Raw genomic sequence first — 18,087 nt, forward strand, 5'->3', positions numbered from 1 at the left:
GAGATACAACGGTACCATCTTGTGTACAGAGCCTGCCTGCTCTCACTCCTGCTGGTTCACTTCACACATAATACACCTGAACTCCACACGGACAGGAGGAATGGAGGCCAGCCAGGGGAGAGCAGCTCTCCGGACTCTGGTCCAGCTGGTGGATGCCCCCACCAAAGGTAATGCTACAAACAATGTTCTGCGGACAGTATCCCAGGACCGTTGGTTCCCAAAGGAGAGATGCTAGTAGTGATTGTTCACACAGAGCTTTGCTGCAGGGGTCTTCCCGAGTTCAGAAGGGACCCAGAAGAGTAAAGACAGACTGTGTGTGTGTGTGTGTGTGGAGGGGTGCTAATGAAGGTGAAGTCCCCCTAGTTGGAATCTCTGTCCCCCTCTCTCTGCACAGCCACAACCATCTGTGTCTATCTGTGCCTCCAATAACTTCCTGTTCTAACTGGATTTTGTGCTGCCCAGAGGGCAGGCAGTAGCACTCCCTCCAGTGTTTCCTCAAGGGCTCCCCCTTGGGGCTCAGGATAGAGGGTTGAGGGCTCCAGGGAAGACACCTCTACCTCTAGGAAGGGCGTGGATTCTTCCATCTAGCCACCCCATACAGTGCCTTCCAGACGCTGAGCTTCTTGTCAGATGCTGGGAGCCTGGTAAAACTTAGCTCCTGCACTGGATCACTGCACAAAGGAGAGACTCGGTCTCTGTCCCCTGTCCACTTCACCCCCTACCCCCGTTAATTTTCTAGTTCTTATTTGCGAACCGTGGTGGCCCCAGGTCAGCAATGCAGACTTCTGCATAAGCCCAGGGGAGGCTGTCTTCATTGCAGTGCTTTGCAAGAGGATCAGGGCTGTTTTGGATGTTCCTCTGGCAAGCACATACCTCCTGTCTTTTCTCTGACCTCTGCTCCGAGGGGACCCGGGTGTGACCAAAAGCATTGCTACCTTGCTCCATTGCTGGCAAAAGCAGTGCCCCACTTGAGCCGCCGGCCGTCCCACTCGGGAACGCGGAGGCGGGGGCTTGCGCAGCTGCAGGAGTCTCTCGGAGCCGCGCGTGCGTGCGCGTGTGGAGGGGGCAGGGAGGGCGGCGCGCCCCGCGGAGGCCTGAGGGCGCTTTCCTACACCTTGCGTCTCTGCTGCGGTCTCTCTATCGGTGTGCAGTGGCCATTCTCACGTGTGCAAAAGCATGTGCGTGTGTGTGTTTGTGTGTGTGTGTGTGTCTGTCTGTGTGTGTGAGTGTGTGTGTGTGTGTGTGTGTGTGTGTGTGTGTGTGTGTGTGTGTGTGTGAAGGTACTGCTTGGGACCATGTGCTCCAGGCTAGACAGGCCCCGATGTTCGTAGGGGGCGGAGGCCAGCCTTGTAGTGGCCACCGTTTCTTTCCCTTCCAGTCCTTCTTCCCAGACCTATCCTCCGTCTTTCTTGGGCTCTTGGTACCTCCAGTTCTTCCCCTCTTCTAGCGGCCCTTGCTGGGGTAAGAGACGTGGAGGTGTTAGTTCATTCCCAGCCACGGAGCCCTTGACATTTAGAAGGGCTCTGGGCACACTAGTTTAGGCACACAAGCAGACCGCTAATCCTATTAAAGATATTGTGTCATTGGGGAGGGGGGTAGCTCCCCTACCGGAGCCAGGCAGGCCTTGAGCCCATTGGTCGAATGCAAAGCAGGGGGCGGGGCCCAGGGCCCGGGGAAGGGGCTCTAGGCGATTTCAGAGTCGGGAGTCAGGGCTGGGATTTCGCAGGGCAAGCCCAACGGTTGCAGCTGCGGCGGATCCCGAGGCTCGCTGCCCGTGGCGCACCCGGGCAGCCCAGAGCCGGCAGCGGCTCCGCAAAGTCGCGGAGCAAGGGAGGCCGAGCTCCCGCAAACTGGTGGGGCTCCGGGCTGGAAGAGGCGTGCCTGCGGAGCCTGGATCCCGGCGCCCTTTCGCCTCCAGTGCAGCGTCCGGTCGGTGGTGCAGCCGCCCGGGAAAGAGCAGTCAAATTGCAGCCTCCCCAAAGAAGCCTAGTTACGCAGACGAGCCGGCTCCCCAAGCGTGCTAATAGCGGTGCCGCAGAGCCTTCCTGGGCCCCGGGCTAAGGCTGGGAGCAGGGCGCCGTCCCAGAGACAGTGAACCCCTGGCAGCTGGTTGCTCCGGGAGCGCTCTCCGGTGCAGAGAGGGGGCGTGCGAAGCTCCAACAGCCCGCTAGCTCAGGACCCGTGCCCGACCGGGGTGCCCCCTCCGTCCCATTCTGGGAGCAATGCCCCCCGCCCCTCGTGCCCCCCGGGAACGAGGCGAGCATGGAGAAGTCGAGTAGCGAGGATTCTTCGATCCACCGGAGTCCATCTTTGGACAGCAAGGACTCGGACTTTGCCAAGCCGTCCACCTCTGGCCGCCCGTTCGGCCGCGGCTTCACGGCTGGCGCCTTCTACGGCACCGCGGGTTCGCGGGGTCAGAGCCGCACGGAGGCCGGCGTTAAGACTGACAAGTACAATGCGCCCAAAGGCAGCAAGTACGTGGTGTTTTACCTGGACCTGTCCTTTGTGTTCCTCCTAGAATTTAAGAAGTGCAACATGGCCAGGGGCTGTCTCTGCTGCTTGAAGTACATGATGTTCCTCTTCAATTTGATATTCTGGGTAAGTCCTTACTGTTGAGTCTTCCGTTGCTCCTTCTCCTTGCTTTCCACACTCTGAATATCCTCTACTTTCTCCTCGCTCTCTCTATCTTACCCTTCTCTGCCCAAAGGTAAGTGCTTTTAAAAATCGCAGCACCCTTCCGCTCCCTGCATCTTTCTGTTCCCTTTTCTCTCTTGTCCGTGGCTGAATGGAGGCTTCAACTTGTCAGTCTTCCAGGAGAGACATGCTCTGTCTGCTCCTAGGAAGCTGGCAAAGTTTGCCACTGCCTCCTTCTCCTAAGAAAAGGCACGCTGAAGTACCTGCACCGGGGAACCGCATCGGTGGGTGTGGGTCAGACCGCGCCACTGTGCCCCTGTGTTGGTGGGGGACAGTGAGGATGGGTTCTGAGTTTCTTCAAGCAGGAGAGCAGTCAGTAGCATCGTGGGAGCGGGTGGGGGTGTGGAGGTCACAGTCTCCTGCTCATTTAGGTGGTTCCCAGGAAGAGGAGGAAGCAACTGGATAGGACAAGGGCGGGTTGCTACTTTTGAGGGATTGCTGTGGACCAGGCAGCCAGCAGTCTGGCCACACTTTCTCCAGGATGGGAAAAAGGACAAAGGGAGATGATTTTTCTAGAGAAAGTGCCTATGGATGGGCTGGCTCAGAAATAGCCTCCGGTGTGGTGCTGGTGACCGTGTGTGCACGAGTACTTTGTAGTTGCACAGACTGGATGAAAACTTAATTCATACCCGTGTCTTTCGTCCTCACCACTGCCTCCGCCTTCCTTCACCAGAGCTCAGGCTACTCAGCACAGATGTTTGGCTCATCCCCAAGCTCCGTCCTGCCACTGGCTGGAGGCCGTCGGCTGCCAAGCATGGCCCAGGAGAGCCCAGGGGGGGCAGGAGAAAGACACCCTCAACGAGGTTGCATGGCACTCGTATGCATCTGCCGTGGAGTGATCTACTTCTAAGAAAAAACTTTCGGGGGTGTGTATGTGGAGGGGGGGCAACTTTTCTGGAGAAGGGGAAGGAAGCTCTGGGCATCGAAGGAAGAAGTGTGAGGGGCCTCATCTGCCTTCTGTTCTTTGTTAGAGTCTTGTGCGACCTTGAGTGACTCATGCACCCCTTAAGATTGGGGTTTCTCTAGTCTAGGCTGTTAGGATGGATGGTCTTCTGCACGGTCCTTACTGTCTTAGCTCTGTGATACACTGTGGGGTCGAGGAGGTACCTGAGTGTGTGAGTATCTTTTCCTGTGAGGCTGGTCTGAGATGAGGTGGGTAATTCCATAGTGGGGGGGGGAGTTGAGATGGTGTGGGGTGAGTGTCAGGGGGAGGAGTGCTGTCATGTGACTGGAGTTTTAGGAAAGCTGGGGCAGATATTCTGATCCTCTCTCTGGTGATGAGAACCATTGGAATGTTAAGAATCACTCTGTCATCGTCCTGTGGGCCAGTGCCTTATGCTCTTTCCATTTCTCTGCCAGGATCTGTGTCCGCTAAGTACTTGAGTGCATTTCTCCGGTGTCTCGGTCTACACGAGTGAGGTTATGTTTGTTACTTGCTCCAACCTTCTCTTTCCTCTTTCACAGTTTCATTCTACCTCTTCCGTTTGTCCCACTGCACATGTATTAATTATCCGAAGACTCTGTGGGCATAGATGTTTAGTGTCTTCTGACCAGTGACTCTCAGCAGCCTGGGCCACGTTCATCTCGCCGCCTGCTGGCCGCAGTTGGTATAACTGCTGTGATGTCTTCAGAATGATTCTAGTTTGGTTTGCAGGCCATGGTCTGTGTCATAGACACCTGGAATATGTTTATAACCAACCAAATGGAGTGGATCACAGCATAGGGTTACTTGGTCAGGATCCCCAAGTCCTAAGTAATGGGGAAGAGAAGTTAGATATCAAAGCTGCCAACCATAAAGGTTCTTCTAGAACCTTAAGCCCTTGTATGAAGAGTGAGTTATCTTTTCTACAAGCATGGCAGCAATTCCCACCTCAGCAGTCTTTTGACACGCCTGCCCTTTCTAGTGTGAGGTTAGAAGTTAGAGATCTCACTACCTGCGCCTAATTAGAACTCTTCCCTGGGGTTGCACAACCCCACTCCCCAACTTTCTAATTACTTAGGATTTCCGGAATTCCTACGACAAACCACAAACTAGGGCAAGTTGATTTCCACGGATACATTTCTTAAGTGCCACTACCATATGAGACACTGAAGTCGGGTACAGATTTTAGGAAGGATGGGGAAATCTAGCAGAAGGGGAATGGACGGTTCAGTGCTTTCTGGGAATTGGAGGGATGTGGGGATGGTGTACTCAGGTGAGGACCTCCTGCAGACGGCAGCTTCTCAAGCTTGATGTAGGGCGAAGCGGGTGAGTGAGAGGAGATAGCATGGTAGGGAGGATGCACAAGCCTCCCGGGAGGACTTCCTGGGAGGACTTTGCTGCTCTGATGCACACTGAATAGAGAGCATAGGAGGAAATGGAGACAGTGGAGGGAGGGAGGGGTCAAACTCAGCCCACTGAGATCAGGAGGTAGGGTTATGTGGCCATCACGTTTTGGTGTCATGGTCCAGAGAGGCTTTTTCTGAGGACTGGAGTTGAACTTGACTCTGCAGTAAATAGAGAATTTCCCATGGACCCAGAGCTTACTGGTAGTTCCCCAGATACAATACACACACACACACACACACACACACACTCACACACACACACACACACACACACACTCACTCACTCACTCACTCACTCACACACACATACACACACTCTGGGAGAGTCCTGGTTTAGTGTGGTTCTGGTGGACTGTTTCTTCACCACTGGATGGAACTTAGCGCAGTGGCATTGGTGAGGGTCTGGTGACATCACTGTGGGCAGGACTGAGTGGGGCTGTGTTGTTCATGCTTCTCTTACTAAGAAAGGGGCAGGTGCCTCCCAGGCTGCTGGGCGCCTGCCTGCTGGTGGGGGTCCAGGTCTGTTCCTGGCATGCTGGCTACAGTCAGATACTTCTAGCCTGGTAGGCAGCCCAGTGCACCAGGGAAGCCTGGGGCACCCAGGAGGGCAGCTTTTCTTGGGGCCTGCCATAGTTAGAGAAAATAAAGGGGGATCTGTGGCTGTCCTTACACACACACACACACACACACACACACACACACACACACACACACACACAATTAGTAGCAGAGGGGACAGTTTTGAGGGTGTTTGTTAGAGCAAGGGAAAGGAAGACATGGAGCTGCCGCAGGGTTAGTGCCAGGGGGGATTCCCGATCAATCTCCCTGAATGTCAGGTCAGGTCTCTCTTACTTGCTGTCTTGTGTAGGTGTCCATGGCAGGCTTGTCTCCTGCCTTCCTTAGCCACACACGGTCCATACCAGCATGGCCACTTTGTGGGCTCTAGACTAAGTGAGGCCTGTGAACGGTGAATTAAAGAACCTACAGCGCTCTGTGGGGTGCCTTCTGCTTTGAGGAATTCTAGAAATCAGTCAGGTTGAGACTTGGCCTCAGCTCATCTCTCCTTGCAGGAGATGCAGGCAGGAGGGCGGGGGTACAGGGGAGGTTGGATAGGGATTTCCCATAGTGCTCAGGAGTGAGGGATGATTCCCCAGGAGGCTGCTGGAAGCAGATCTTTTGGATATGGGGTGGGCTCAGGTCTGACTGCTGAGGTCAAGCAAGAAAAGAAGAAGGGCCTGGCAGATACCCTGAGAGACCCTTGGAACGTGGCTATAAAAGAATGCCAGCCCCCTGTTCATTTCCAAAGCATTAAAAATTAAACTTCCTGGTCTTAATATCTATTTTTAAATCATGTCAGAGCCAGCAATTGCTGTCAATCAGGAAGGACTGAGGAGGAGGAGGAGGGGAGAGATAGAAAAAAAGCCCCAGACGAAATGGCAAGAGCTATGGGACCCCACAGTCTTACCCAGCCCAGCCAGGCCCGGCCCCAGAAAACACTGCAAACCCCAGCCAGCCTCTACCCCCGAGTAACACTCTGGCTGCTCTTACCTCCTGTGCTTGGCTGCCCTTGGCTGAACTTGGCAGCAGGTTTTCTATGGCTTAGTAGGGTATTGGGTCCCAGTTGGGGCCATTCACTCACTCCACAACTATTTGCTGAATGCCCGATCCATGCGCAGGAGCCTCCAGTTGGTAAGGATAAGGCAGATCAGTTTTCTTAGGCCAGGAAGTCATGGAATCAAGAGGTCGTCATCAGTCCTGTCCTGTGTGCAGCACTTGAACCCAGGGCTGCCAAGGGTGGGATCTGGGTAGGTGGGGGCTGCCTGCTCCCCCAGCCCTTTAGGGTGGGCAGCTACAGGCATGGACCCAGCATCCTGGCTTAACTTGGCCTTTTCTCTCCCTTCCCCCTCATGGCTATACTTTCATTCCCATTCTCTGAAATGTTTCTCCTATCAGGAAGAAAACGAAGTTAAAAAGCGCTCCAGGCTTCCCTCCTTGCCCCTTGTTTGGAAACCACAATCCGTGGAACCCGTGGAGCTTCCATTTTCCTCCATTGATAGGACAATAGACCGGCCGAGCGCGGTGTGCATTTATTGAGCACTTTTTGTAAGCTATCCCGTTGAGCTGCCGCGAGTCCCGTGGCGTCAGACACACTTATGAAGATAGTAGGCATTGGGTGGAGATACTTAAGCATTGCTTAGTCGTAGAAACCAGCTACAGAGATATCACAGCTAAGCAAGTGGCCCTTGGATTTTGAGGGATGGATAGGAGCTGGGTGACCAGTGAGACTGGAATCCAGGCAGGGGAGAAGGTTAGACTCTTCCGTGTGTCTGTTTTTTTTTTCCTGATGTTGGCCACCATGACAGGTCTTGTTTTGTCAGTTGGCTGCAAGCTGTGGTGAGTAATCTGGCTTTAGAGCCATGCTCTGTCCTCCCCTCCCTGAGCTGGTCCTTCCCTCCCCCACTGAGATGTGCCTGCTCCTTTGGTTCCAGCGAAGAAGCTTTGAAGGCCGGCTAAACCCGTCGGGCAGAGTTAAGTCTTCTGAGCCAGCTTGGTCCCTGCTCACATTCGAAAGCTAATCTGCCTGCAGACGTGGTGGGGGCTTGGTGGGGGCGCCCTTGGCAGGAACATTAAAAATGGCATGCCGACTCCGCAGCTGGGGTAGGATACCAGGTTGAGATCTGCCTCCCAGGCCCTGCTCTTTGTCTGGAGAGCTCTAGACTTCAAGGGAGATCCAGAGTCTTGTTCCTGAAGCTCTGCTTTCCCTCCAGCTGGCTTTGAAGGCTGTCAGGAGAGCTGGAGAGGTCCCGTGCACAATGCTTCAGGCTTGCTCTCCATGGCTGGGAGCTTTCTGCATCATGGCCCTGTAGGGGGCGCTTTTTGGTGGCTTGGGTAATAGGTGTCTGTCCCAGGGTCTTTGTTTTCAGATATTTTGTATGTGCTATTGGGATCCTTGCAGGTATGTATTTAAATTGACTAGGCAGCTATCCATACGGACAGATTCTATCTCCTCTTCTGTGGTCTCACTACCTACTGAGACAGTCTCCATTCTGGCTGTGTTTTCTGTGTGTATGGGGGAGTGTTGAGGGGGTTGAGTATGTGTGACTATTCTTGAACGTGGAGGCCAGAGATGGAGTTCAGGTGTCTTCCTCTTTTATACTAATTTATTTTTGAGACAGGGTCTTACCACTCAACCTGAAGTATACTGTTCTGGTTGGACTGGTGGTCCAGTGAGCTCCTGGGCTCTGTCTGTCTCTGCAACCTTGCCTCTGCAGTTATGGGGGTGAGCCACAACATCTGGCTTTTTACATGGGCATTCGGCATCTGAACTTAGGACCTCTAGATTCTGCAGTAAGTGTTTTATGTACTGAGCCATCCCCTGCTCCTTTAAACTTTTGACGGAGCAGGGAGAATTAATTCAGACTGTGTCTTCAGCAGTTCCCCACCAATGATAGAGGATTTGTTTAGCATGCATAAGACCTTGGATTTCATCTCCAGTGCCACAAAAATAAATAACTAAGTACATACACACATAAGTAAATAAAACCCAGCATGTGTTGTGATCCATTTGTGTCCGTGAGGGTCGCCTCTTACCTTTTCACTGAGCAGGAGTCCCTTGCACGACTGCTTCCTTGTGGTCTCCCCTCTTTTGTGAACAGTCCTGCATAAGTCTCCCTTGGAGCTTCTCTGGAGTGGTCACAGCAACAGGTGCATGCACTGTGATGGGGTGGCCACAGCAGACCGTTGTGAAAGCATCTTAGCGTTGGCATTTCCATACATTCATTCACGACTCCTGGAGAAGCACCCTTGCAGACACTTTTCTGCTGTGCTGGCCACTGTGTGCTCCTGGCACTACAAGAGAAGGAGAGTTGTTTCCAGGGAGGGTGTATTTGACATCCCAGTGGCTCTCAACTGATGAGGGGCAGGTGTGAGATGCTGTGTTGCCCTGGCCTTACCTAGCATCCCCAGTCCCAGTAGACAGACATCTTTTTATATGTTAATTAACCATTCTTTCCCATTTTGTATCTGGTCCACTTCTCTACTGATTTTTTTTTCTGTTACTTTTTTGTTTTATGTATTAATTTGTCGTCAGCTGAACGCACCACCGACATTGTTTGTGTCCTGGTTTGAAGTTTTTGTTTGTTTTTATTTTTATTTTTCATGGAATCTTTCGATAAACAGAAACACAACTTTGCTGGTTTCTTTTGTTCAATTAGACTTTTTTCCTGTTATTTCTCAGTGTCCTTACATCCTAATACTTGCTGTCACACGGGCACTCGGCAACTGTTGACTTAAGTGAGGAGGAGCTTTTACATTTCTCAAAGTTTTTTATTTATGTATTTAAGTCCTGAGTACATCTGGGATTATTATTCCTGTTTGAAATGGGACAGAACTCTGATTTTTTTTCCTCCTGTGTATTTTAGCTTCTTTGATTAGCTATCTTCCCTCCACAGACACCAGATATTCCCTAGGTTTTCATATGTGCCTGGTTCTTTCCTGTGTTACCTCAACTCTGCAAGTCTCCACGGCAAGGCAGACTCCGCGTTTTTCAAGAGTGTTTGCCCTTCTTGGCCCCTGTTCTTCTGCATAAATGCTGGAATCAGTTTAAATAGTCTTTACCTGAAATCAGTCAGAGCTCTTCCTTGTCCCGCACTATTGGCATTTTAATTAGCTGGTCTTTAATTGAGTGTGTTTATCAACTCAAGAGGATTTCATCTCTGTGTTTATTTGTGGATGTAAATTATGTAAATCGTGCCCAAGTCTTTCAACCAATGAATAGTTCATATCCTTCTACATGCTAAATCATCTTTAATGTCAGGGCCTGTTATGAGATAGTTGGAGGACTTACCCACCTATTGTTAAGCAAAGACTTTTGAACTTTTCTCCACCTAGCCTCCTCCTCGGGTTTGCCTGCTCTACCTGGGCCTCATACACATGGAAGTCAGAGAGGACCCACAGCTGCTCCTCCCCGCGGTGTGGTGATGGAGGGCGATAACAGGGCTTGATTGGGTATCATGTGGAGCATTCTCTGGTCATCTCACCTCTCCGGTACCTCATGGGAATGTCTAGGGTTGTCTCATTTTGCCTCTGAGGAGATGGAAGCTTGAGGAGGAAGGATTTTTACCCTGGGTCCCTAGGTTTAGCAGTGGTAGAGCTGAGATACGAACTCAGCCAGTTGAATCTTCAAGCCCACATCCTTTCTTTGACCTTGTGCAGGAAGTTATCCTGAGGCAACTCCTGTCCCGGTCAGCTTCAAGTTGTGCTTTTCTTGGGTCTGTGCAAGGCACTGGCTGGCCCTGTCATAACAGGGGCAGTTACTACACTGCCCTATAACACACGTGGGAAGATTCAGTCGGCAGTTTGTTCTTTTCCTTCTCCCGGCCACAGCTCCAGGAAGTGGGATAGAAAATGGCCACATGTGGTCTTTAGGGGCTTTTGGAGTAGTCAGTTGTATGTAGTATAAGCTTCATGGGACACTTCATGCTTCTTTCTGAGATCATGCAGGACAAATGTTCTGCCTTCCTGCCTCCCAATAGCACAACTGTACATCTCTCATTACAGCAGGATTTACTATCAGAGCTGGACAGCTTTTGCTCTTACCTCCCACCCCTCTGCTAGCATCTACCTACCTGCCTTTTCAAGAGCTTCGGTGTGTCTTACAACTCTGTCTTGCTTGCTCATAGCATGTGTTCAGCAATGCGTGTTAGTTCATAGCTGGACAGTGGGCTACACAGCGTTAGGCACTCATCGGAGAAGAGCTTCCCCCTGGGGGTAGGACACCTCTGGCCTCAAACTGGAATAATCCTTTAGCCAAAAGGATCCCCACAGACACCCCTTTTTGGGTCCCATCCTCCGGAGATTTGCCTACGTATCCTATTCAGCCACATACGGCATTCCCTTTGGGTTCTGGAAAGTACCACTGCCCCAGTACTTCATTTCCAGAGGTATTGACTCTGCCAGGCAGGCTGCCGGGCTGACTCTCTTGCCTTCAAATCTGGAGAACCTGCCCGCGCTGTTCTCTCTGCCCCAGTGACTGTGTTTGTGGGGAGTCAGAATTAACCACAGTGGCCAGATCCATGCCGCTGGTCAGGTTAGGAGGTAAAGGTTAGACTTGCTTTTACATAGACAGGGAGGCCAGGCTGAGGGATACATTCTGTGTCTCTCTGGGTCAGACTCTTAGACTGTATGTGAGGGGCACCCTTAGGTTAGGTTAGCAAAGACTCGCCCCCCCGCCCCCCCTCCCCCGTCCCTCAGTTCTTCTTGATCATATGCCGGCTTGGCTCCTTGTACTCATTCAGTCCCCGTGAGGCCTGTACTTAAGTGACCCTGGCTGGTTGGTATGCTCTCTGGCCATCACTTGTCTTCCTTGATTGAACCCTAGAGTCAGAGTATATTATATATTTGCAGGCAGAGCCACTAAGAGTCTAAAGACAGGGGCCAGCATAGCAGGGTTCTGTTTTCTTATCTTAGTCTCTGTAGGGGTGGGAGCTTCTTAAAACTAATGTCACTAATCCCTTTCGTGAGGGCTCCACCCTCATGGCCTAGTCACCCTGCCTTCCTACACTACCACATTGGGGTTAAGATTTCAACCCCATGACTTTTTGAGGGGAAAACAGAAATTCAATTCAAAGCCTGGTCTCTGTGTGAATATATGTGAGCACATGCATGTATGTTATATATGTACTTGGGTATAAAACAGTTGACCTTTCACAATATATGTATGCGTGTATGCGTAAATGTAAATCTCTCTATATAAGTTACATGCTTCTTGCAGTTTATTCCATGAGTGTGTGTGGCTCTGGGGCATAAGCTGCCATCTCCTAAGCAGCTGCTTCCGTCAGTGGACTGTAGATGAGCAAAAGGTCTCAGACTCAAGCAGCGTGCCCTCTCCTTAGGAAAACACTTCTGTATTGAGCCATCTAAGAACAGATCCCAGTAGTGCTGTTCAGCATCCAGGGTGCAGTGCAGAGCATTTGTTTTTTCTGGTCTAATGTCTTCTTTTTTTTGGGGGGGGGATCAGCACATTGTTTTCCTCCCTAGGAAGGAAAGGTGAGCCATAGGCCATGGTATCCGGAGCCAGCGCTGCCTTGGAAATATGGTATCTGGGTACTGATATGCTGACCCCTTGGTACTGTTGGATGGGTGTGTTCCTGTTGCTTTGTGTTTCCTTGTGAGGAGTCAGCTTCCCAGGAGGGGGTCTGGCGCAGACACTGCTCAGCCTTGGCACTTGAGCAGAGTGCCTTGATTGGTTGGACCTTCCACGCTGGGGGCCGTGGTGAATTCCCCAAAGGAGATTGATGGTGTGGACACCAAGAAACAGGAGAGGGCAGCAGGCCAGCCGAGCAACAGATGCCAGCCGCAGTGATTTACCTCTGAGTGCATGTGGCACCGGGCTGACAGGCCCTGTTCATCCCTGAGATCTGTCCTCTTCATCCTCCCTAAGAGGCCGGGGTGGAGAAGGGAGGCTGAGACTCAGAGGGGGAGGGCCGTGGCTATTGGTTGTTTGTCTGGGCCTCTGACCCGCCTCTGGGTGGGAAATGGCTCTAATATTTGCTCACACTTGCGTTCACCACTCTGCTGGGGTGTGCACATGGTCCGAGTCCCACAGAGGAGGGTGTTTTTAGGGTCCCTCAAACTAGGACACCTTTTGGAGGGCAATTCCTTATAAACCACTATTGCAGATCCTGCTATCTCAACCTTTTGTCCGCAGCCATTCCTGGGGTCCACCCCTAGGTCAGCTTTCTGGGGGAGGCTAACCCGCATCCTGTTCGGGGCACTGCTTTCTTACAATCCTGCCCTGGCTCCCTTCAACATGTCTTATAGCTGACCCTCTGCAGTCCTAGTGTGTGTTCAGTGATGGGACAGTGAGTCCTGATGGGTGCTGTAGCTCAGCAAAGCCTGGGGACTAGAGGGGACATAAGGTCTCAGTTTGCTGCCCCGATCTCCCAAAGTTTTGACTTCACTTGGGAGGACCCCGCCCATCTTTAACTAATTAGTCTGGAAGGCAGTGTGGCCCACCACAAAAAGCTGGTGGCTATAGTCTGTTAGGTAGAACCACCCCTCCTCCACGGATCCCCAGACTCAGGACTTCTGTTCCCTTCCTTCTTTGGGAGGCAGCTGGGCGTGGATGACTTGAGTCTTGTCTAAATTTCCACATGCTGACTCGCACACATAGGAGGTCTTCACACATGTCTCACTGCACAACCCGTGTGAGTCCTTGCTTGCTCCGGTTTTCAGGAGGCTCAGTAGTTATGTGTGTTTTTTTGTTCGTTCGTTTGTTTGTTCATTTTGGTCAGGATCATCTTGCCCATTTTCTTTCTCGTCTTGATGGTCCTTTGTATCTGGGTCTCTATAAGTCATTTTTGGGAGTGAGGGCAAAGGTACCAAAGCTGTAGTTCTCAACCCGTGCTGTGAGTTGGGATCCTTTTTGGTGATCAGATGACCCTTTCACAGGGGCCACGTACCAAATATCCTGCATATTGGATATTTATATTACCATTCATGACAGTAGCAGAATGCAGAATGAAGTAGCCATAAACTAATCTTCCGGTTGCGACTCACCACAGCATGAGGAGCTGTGTTAAAGAGCTACTGCGTTAGGAAAGTTGAGAACTGCTGTCCGAAAGGCTGGTGGCAGGACAGCCGGGAAGCCTGGAGTATGAGTGAAGACACTGGGGAACAGCAGTGGCTTGGGGTGGGGCCATATGGTCCGAGCCTGGCGGACTTGTGGGGTTTAGCCCTGTGGAGGCAGAGAGGCAGCCTTCTGGGCTTAGTGGGGAGGGAAGTCTGAAATCTGCAGGGTGAGGCCAGATGCTACGAGCGTCACTTCCTTCTTAAGACTGTCACAGATACAAGAATAAGGGGCCGCTCAGAGGTGAGAGCAGGGGAGAAGGGCGGGGGGGGGGGGCTGCACTGTCTGCTCCACTCTTGCTTGTTGTGGAGGTCAGAGGGCATGTCTGAGTACCAGCTGCTGCCCCTGCCCCTTGACAAAGCACGGGCTTTGTGTAGGAGGTCTGCTCAGCAGATGCTAAAGGGCAGGGAGGGAAGGCCCCCAGGGTCTGGAGGACCAGGAGTGGAAAATAAGCAGAGGTCCATGGGTAAGGGAACTGTGGGTGGGCAGGAACAGTGGGGCTTGTGACCCCGTGGAACAGGCAGAAAAATCAGGCCAGTGAGGAAGCCAGAGAAGGGTGAAAGCAAAGAAAGGTCAGGGCGTTCTGTGTGTGTAAGGATGCTCAAGATGGGTTGGGGAGGGCTGGTTGGAAAGGACCCTGTTAGATGAAGATGACATTTGGGGATGGTTCTGTTGCCTGGGGTGAGGGGTCAGGAGAGCTTGGTGACTGTCTAGGTGCTGGACGAAGGAGCCTGTTGTCAAAGGGCTTCTCAGGGAAGCACAAAGGTGAGTAGTGAGGCTCTTGTTCCTTTAGCTTGCCGTAGGAGACCAGGTGCATCCTAAAGCCCCGCTCTGCCCGCCCCTTCTCAAGGGAAGTAGTTCATGCTTGTGGCAGAAGCCCATCGGACCCAAATCAGAGCGACAGCTTGTCAAGCTGATGAGCCCGAGCTCCACAGCAGTTCTGTGATGTCCAAGCCATTTAGGACAGCCTGCGTGACTGGTCCCTGCTGCCTGGAGGGAGGCCTGGCTGTAGCTAGGAGGGTGGGGGGGGGGGTAGGTAGATGCCTTCAGGAGAGGAGCAAAACTACAAGGTGTTCCATTTGTTACCATTTATGGCAGGCATGAGAGACAAGCGCCCTCCTCTCCCCCTCCCCTCTCCTCCTCTCCCTCCCTTCCTTTCCTCCTCAGCCTACCCCCCTGAGGGCCCCCCAGCCTCCTGCTGAGAAGAGGGGGGGGTCTATGTGAATAGTGCATGTTTCCTAGGAGGTTGTGGAGGGTCTGAATCAGAGCCGGGGGAGGAATATTGACGAGATTCTCAGCCTGGCTGATTCCTTTTCTCCTCTCCTAAATGGTAACAGCGCTCAACCTGTTGGGGGTGGGTGGGGCAGGGTGGGACTGGGCATGGGGCCAGCAGCCTGGGAGGTTTTGGTCCCCAGCCACCAATCCGTTGTTCCCTCCCCACTGCCAGACGAGAAGAGACTGTCATACAACAGGCAGCCAGGTAACATGTCAGGAGGAGCCAGGGGTTGATCCAGACACCTGTTTTCTTGGCCTAAGTATGTTGCCAGCTAGCTGTCTGACCCAAGGTGAGCCACTCTCTGGGCCTCAGTTTCCTCTAGTGGAAGTGACTACATTTGGCCACTCAGGGGGAGAGTCTTTGCCTCAGGCTCTCGTGTGATCTGTACTTTTTGTGCTCTTGGTTCTCATTTCCCAGAGGCCTTAGCTGGGTTATGGACTAGGGCGGTAGGTACTTCATCCCTCACATGTGGTAAAGCTGGAGCCCGGGGCAAGGGGACAGATAGGCTGCTAGACGGGTCCGTGACATGACATGATGACGTGTGTGCATAGGATAACCCACTGCCTGAGAGTTGAGAAGCTGACCCAGATTCTTGCTATGCCAGGAGCTCACAGGGCCTGGAGAACAGCTGCTCTGGGTCAGAGACGGAGCTCCTAGGCTCCAGCTAGACGCATCCCTGAGGGCTTAGCAGAGAGAGTTGTCCCTCTACCCCAGTTCCCACCGAAAGAGTGGGAAGGAAAGGAAGTTTGTCTGTTAAGAGATGGGGACTCCACCTCACCGTGGTGAGTGGGTTTTACCCTGCCCCCATGCCTGGGAGGGCTGTCACACCGAAGGAGCAGCTAATGAGGGGGCGGGCTGCTCTATTAAGCACCCTTACTAGGAGAGACGCTCTTGTTTGACACAGGAACTGTGGCAGCTCCCTTCCTATTGTTAGAAGCTGTAATTGTGATTGTTCTAATTCCTCCCTCTAGCAGTCATCATTAGGAAGGGTTTTCTCTTCCTTCCAGCTTTCCTCAAATCCCTAAATTATCAGTGTCTTCTTTCATTCCCTGCACTGGCTGGCCTTCCCTGGCCTTGCCTCTAAACCTGCCCGTGGCTATCTAAGGTAGCCCAACACCCAGCCTTCTCTTTCCTCCTGTCTATAATGAAATGGCTCTGGCCTGTGTTTTCAGCTGCTACCCAGTTTCCCCAACAAACAAAAACCCACTAAACACATGGCTTAAAGCCAGAGCTATTCCGTATGTGTTTGGCACTGCATGCAGATGGAGGTCAGAAGACAGCTTGCAAGGGTTCCCCTCCCACCTCCCCAGTGTGGAGTCTAGGGATTGGATTTAGGTCATCAGCCTTGGCAGCAAATGACTTTACCTGCTTACCCTTCTTGCAGGTTTGCAAAGGTTGCTTCTCATCTGTCTTAGTCTCTCGATGTAAGGAGAGTTCCCATCACAGCGACTCATCACCACTGCTGGCCAGATCTTCCTCTGCTCCTCAAAGCTCTGCTTCTGGCCTCTTCTGACTTTATCCTAAGAAACATGGGTGTGGGGAGAGAGAACCTTAAGCAGAGGTGAGAAGATAGGTTTCTCCTCCATCTCTACCTTTGCTTCCCGGGGAGGATGTGTGTCTTTACCTTATTTCTTGCTCGCCCAACCTGGGAGAACTGTGGGAAGTTACACTGGGGTGAAGTTCATGAAGGTTCCTTGAACTTGTCCTTTGTTGAGGGAAGTCAGGTTAGGAATGAAACAGAAGCCATGTTACTTACTGGCTTATGATCAGCCAGCTTTCTAACACAGCCCCACCCTCTCTAGGGATGGTGCCACCCACAGTTGGTTGGACCCTTCCACATCAACCATCAGTTAAGACAACCTTTCACAGACATGGTCAAAGGCCAATCTGATCTGGGCAGTTCCTCACTCAAGGTTCCCTTTCCCCCAGGTGACTCTAGATTGTGTCAGGCTGGCAATAAAAAAATCAACCAGCATGAAAGTTCTGGCTTACTTAAGGACTGACATATTGGGAGATGATGGGGCTATGACCTCATTGGTCCATCTCTGAGGGTCTCAGGGTACCTAGACCCAAGATAAACCAGCTGCATTCAGAGCAAGGTATCAACCATCCAGGGTGTGTGTTTCTTTATTTTTATTTTGTTGGAACATCATAATTTACCCTGACCTCCTACAGCAGGTCTTATATTTTCTGAAAACAGATATATTACTTTCCTGCAAATTTGAGCCTCGCAGCCGTGTGCATGTTTTGTGTTGGTTGATAAACAGAACTGCAGACTAAGGGAAAGCATTACAAAGGCCACCAGATGTTCCAGGCTCTGCAAATCTAAAGAGAGATTGTTTCACTTAGCAACTTAATCAGGTGAGAATTCACTTTAAAATTTCAAAAGCAAAGCAAAAAAGGAGCCAAGAGAAAAGTGAGTTTGTCCTCCTGGTCAACCCCCCTCCAGTCCCCCAGCCCCCTAGACTCCTCACCCCCACGTCAAAGGGTCAGCAACTGTGTTTGTGGGGTCCATAATGTTTGAGAAATCCTTCTGTGTCTCCAGTGCCTGGTCTCCATTCCTTCCTAGACAGGGAAGTGGTAACTTCAGTCAGTGGTCAGGGCCTTTCTGCCCCAACTGCAGCCCTAGGGCTGATCATCTGACCCTGATGTCTGGTACTCTGATTGACAGGCAATAGAGCAAATTTGCTAGCTTAGGTTTATCTGCCCTGAGCGGGGATACTGGAGCAGTGTTTCTGCTTCAACCATGGGATGTGGCCGTGGTTCTGTAAGCTGGAATCCATCCGTGTTCTCACTTGCTCCTGTCACTGTGGATCTCTTTTCTGTCCCTCAAAGACCATCCACCCTGGGTGCTTACCAGTCAGACTGACGGTAGGGAGTCTGTGTGGACCCATTGCTGTCTAGGGTAGGAGAGCCTTTCTTGCTTTCGTCCTGCCCCACGTTTCAGGGCTGCCAGTTCTCCTTGGGATAAACATCCTTCATTTGGTTTCTGGGAAACTGAGCTACAGAGAAGGAAAGGGACATCTCCATTTTCCAGGTCACAGTACAATAGCATCTGCTTGTCTAGATGGAGGCTGCAGGGCCCGGCATCACTATGGTGCTCACAGAAGCTCACTGAGGTAGTAATGGAGGGTTTCTAGCCGTGAAGGGTCCTAAGGGT

The 18,087-nt window shown here is 51.9% G+C and overlaps 1 protein-coding gene across 4 annotated transcripts in view; it reads left to right on the plus strand.

Annotated features, from left to right (window-relative positions):
• The window catches only part of TSPAN9 (tetraspanin 9), a 177,996-nt gene that overhangs the window by 105,553 nt on the left and 54,356 nt on the right, over nt 1-18,087 (plus strand). For 3 of the 4 annotated variants that reach the window (XM_080914194.1, XM_080914195.1, XM_080914196.1), the window contains exon 3: nt 2,519-2,598. In XM_080914194.1, the coding sequence (XP_080770320.1) occupies nt 2,536-2,598 (63 nt within the window). In that variant the 5' untranslated portion in view covers nt 2,519-2,535. Of the gene's footprint in view, nt 1-1,737; nt 2,599-18,087 lie in introns of those variants that run through there. The other variant, XM_080914193.1, reaches the window with a different exon arrangement.

This window comes from Micromys minutus (genome assembly GCF_963924665.1).
Source record: "Micromys minutus genome assembly, chromosome: 3".
Classification (NCBI taxonomy): Eukaryota; Metazoa; Chordata; class Mammalia; order Rodentia; family Muridae; genus Micromys; species Micromys minutus.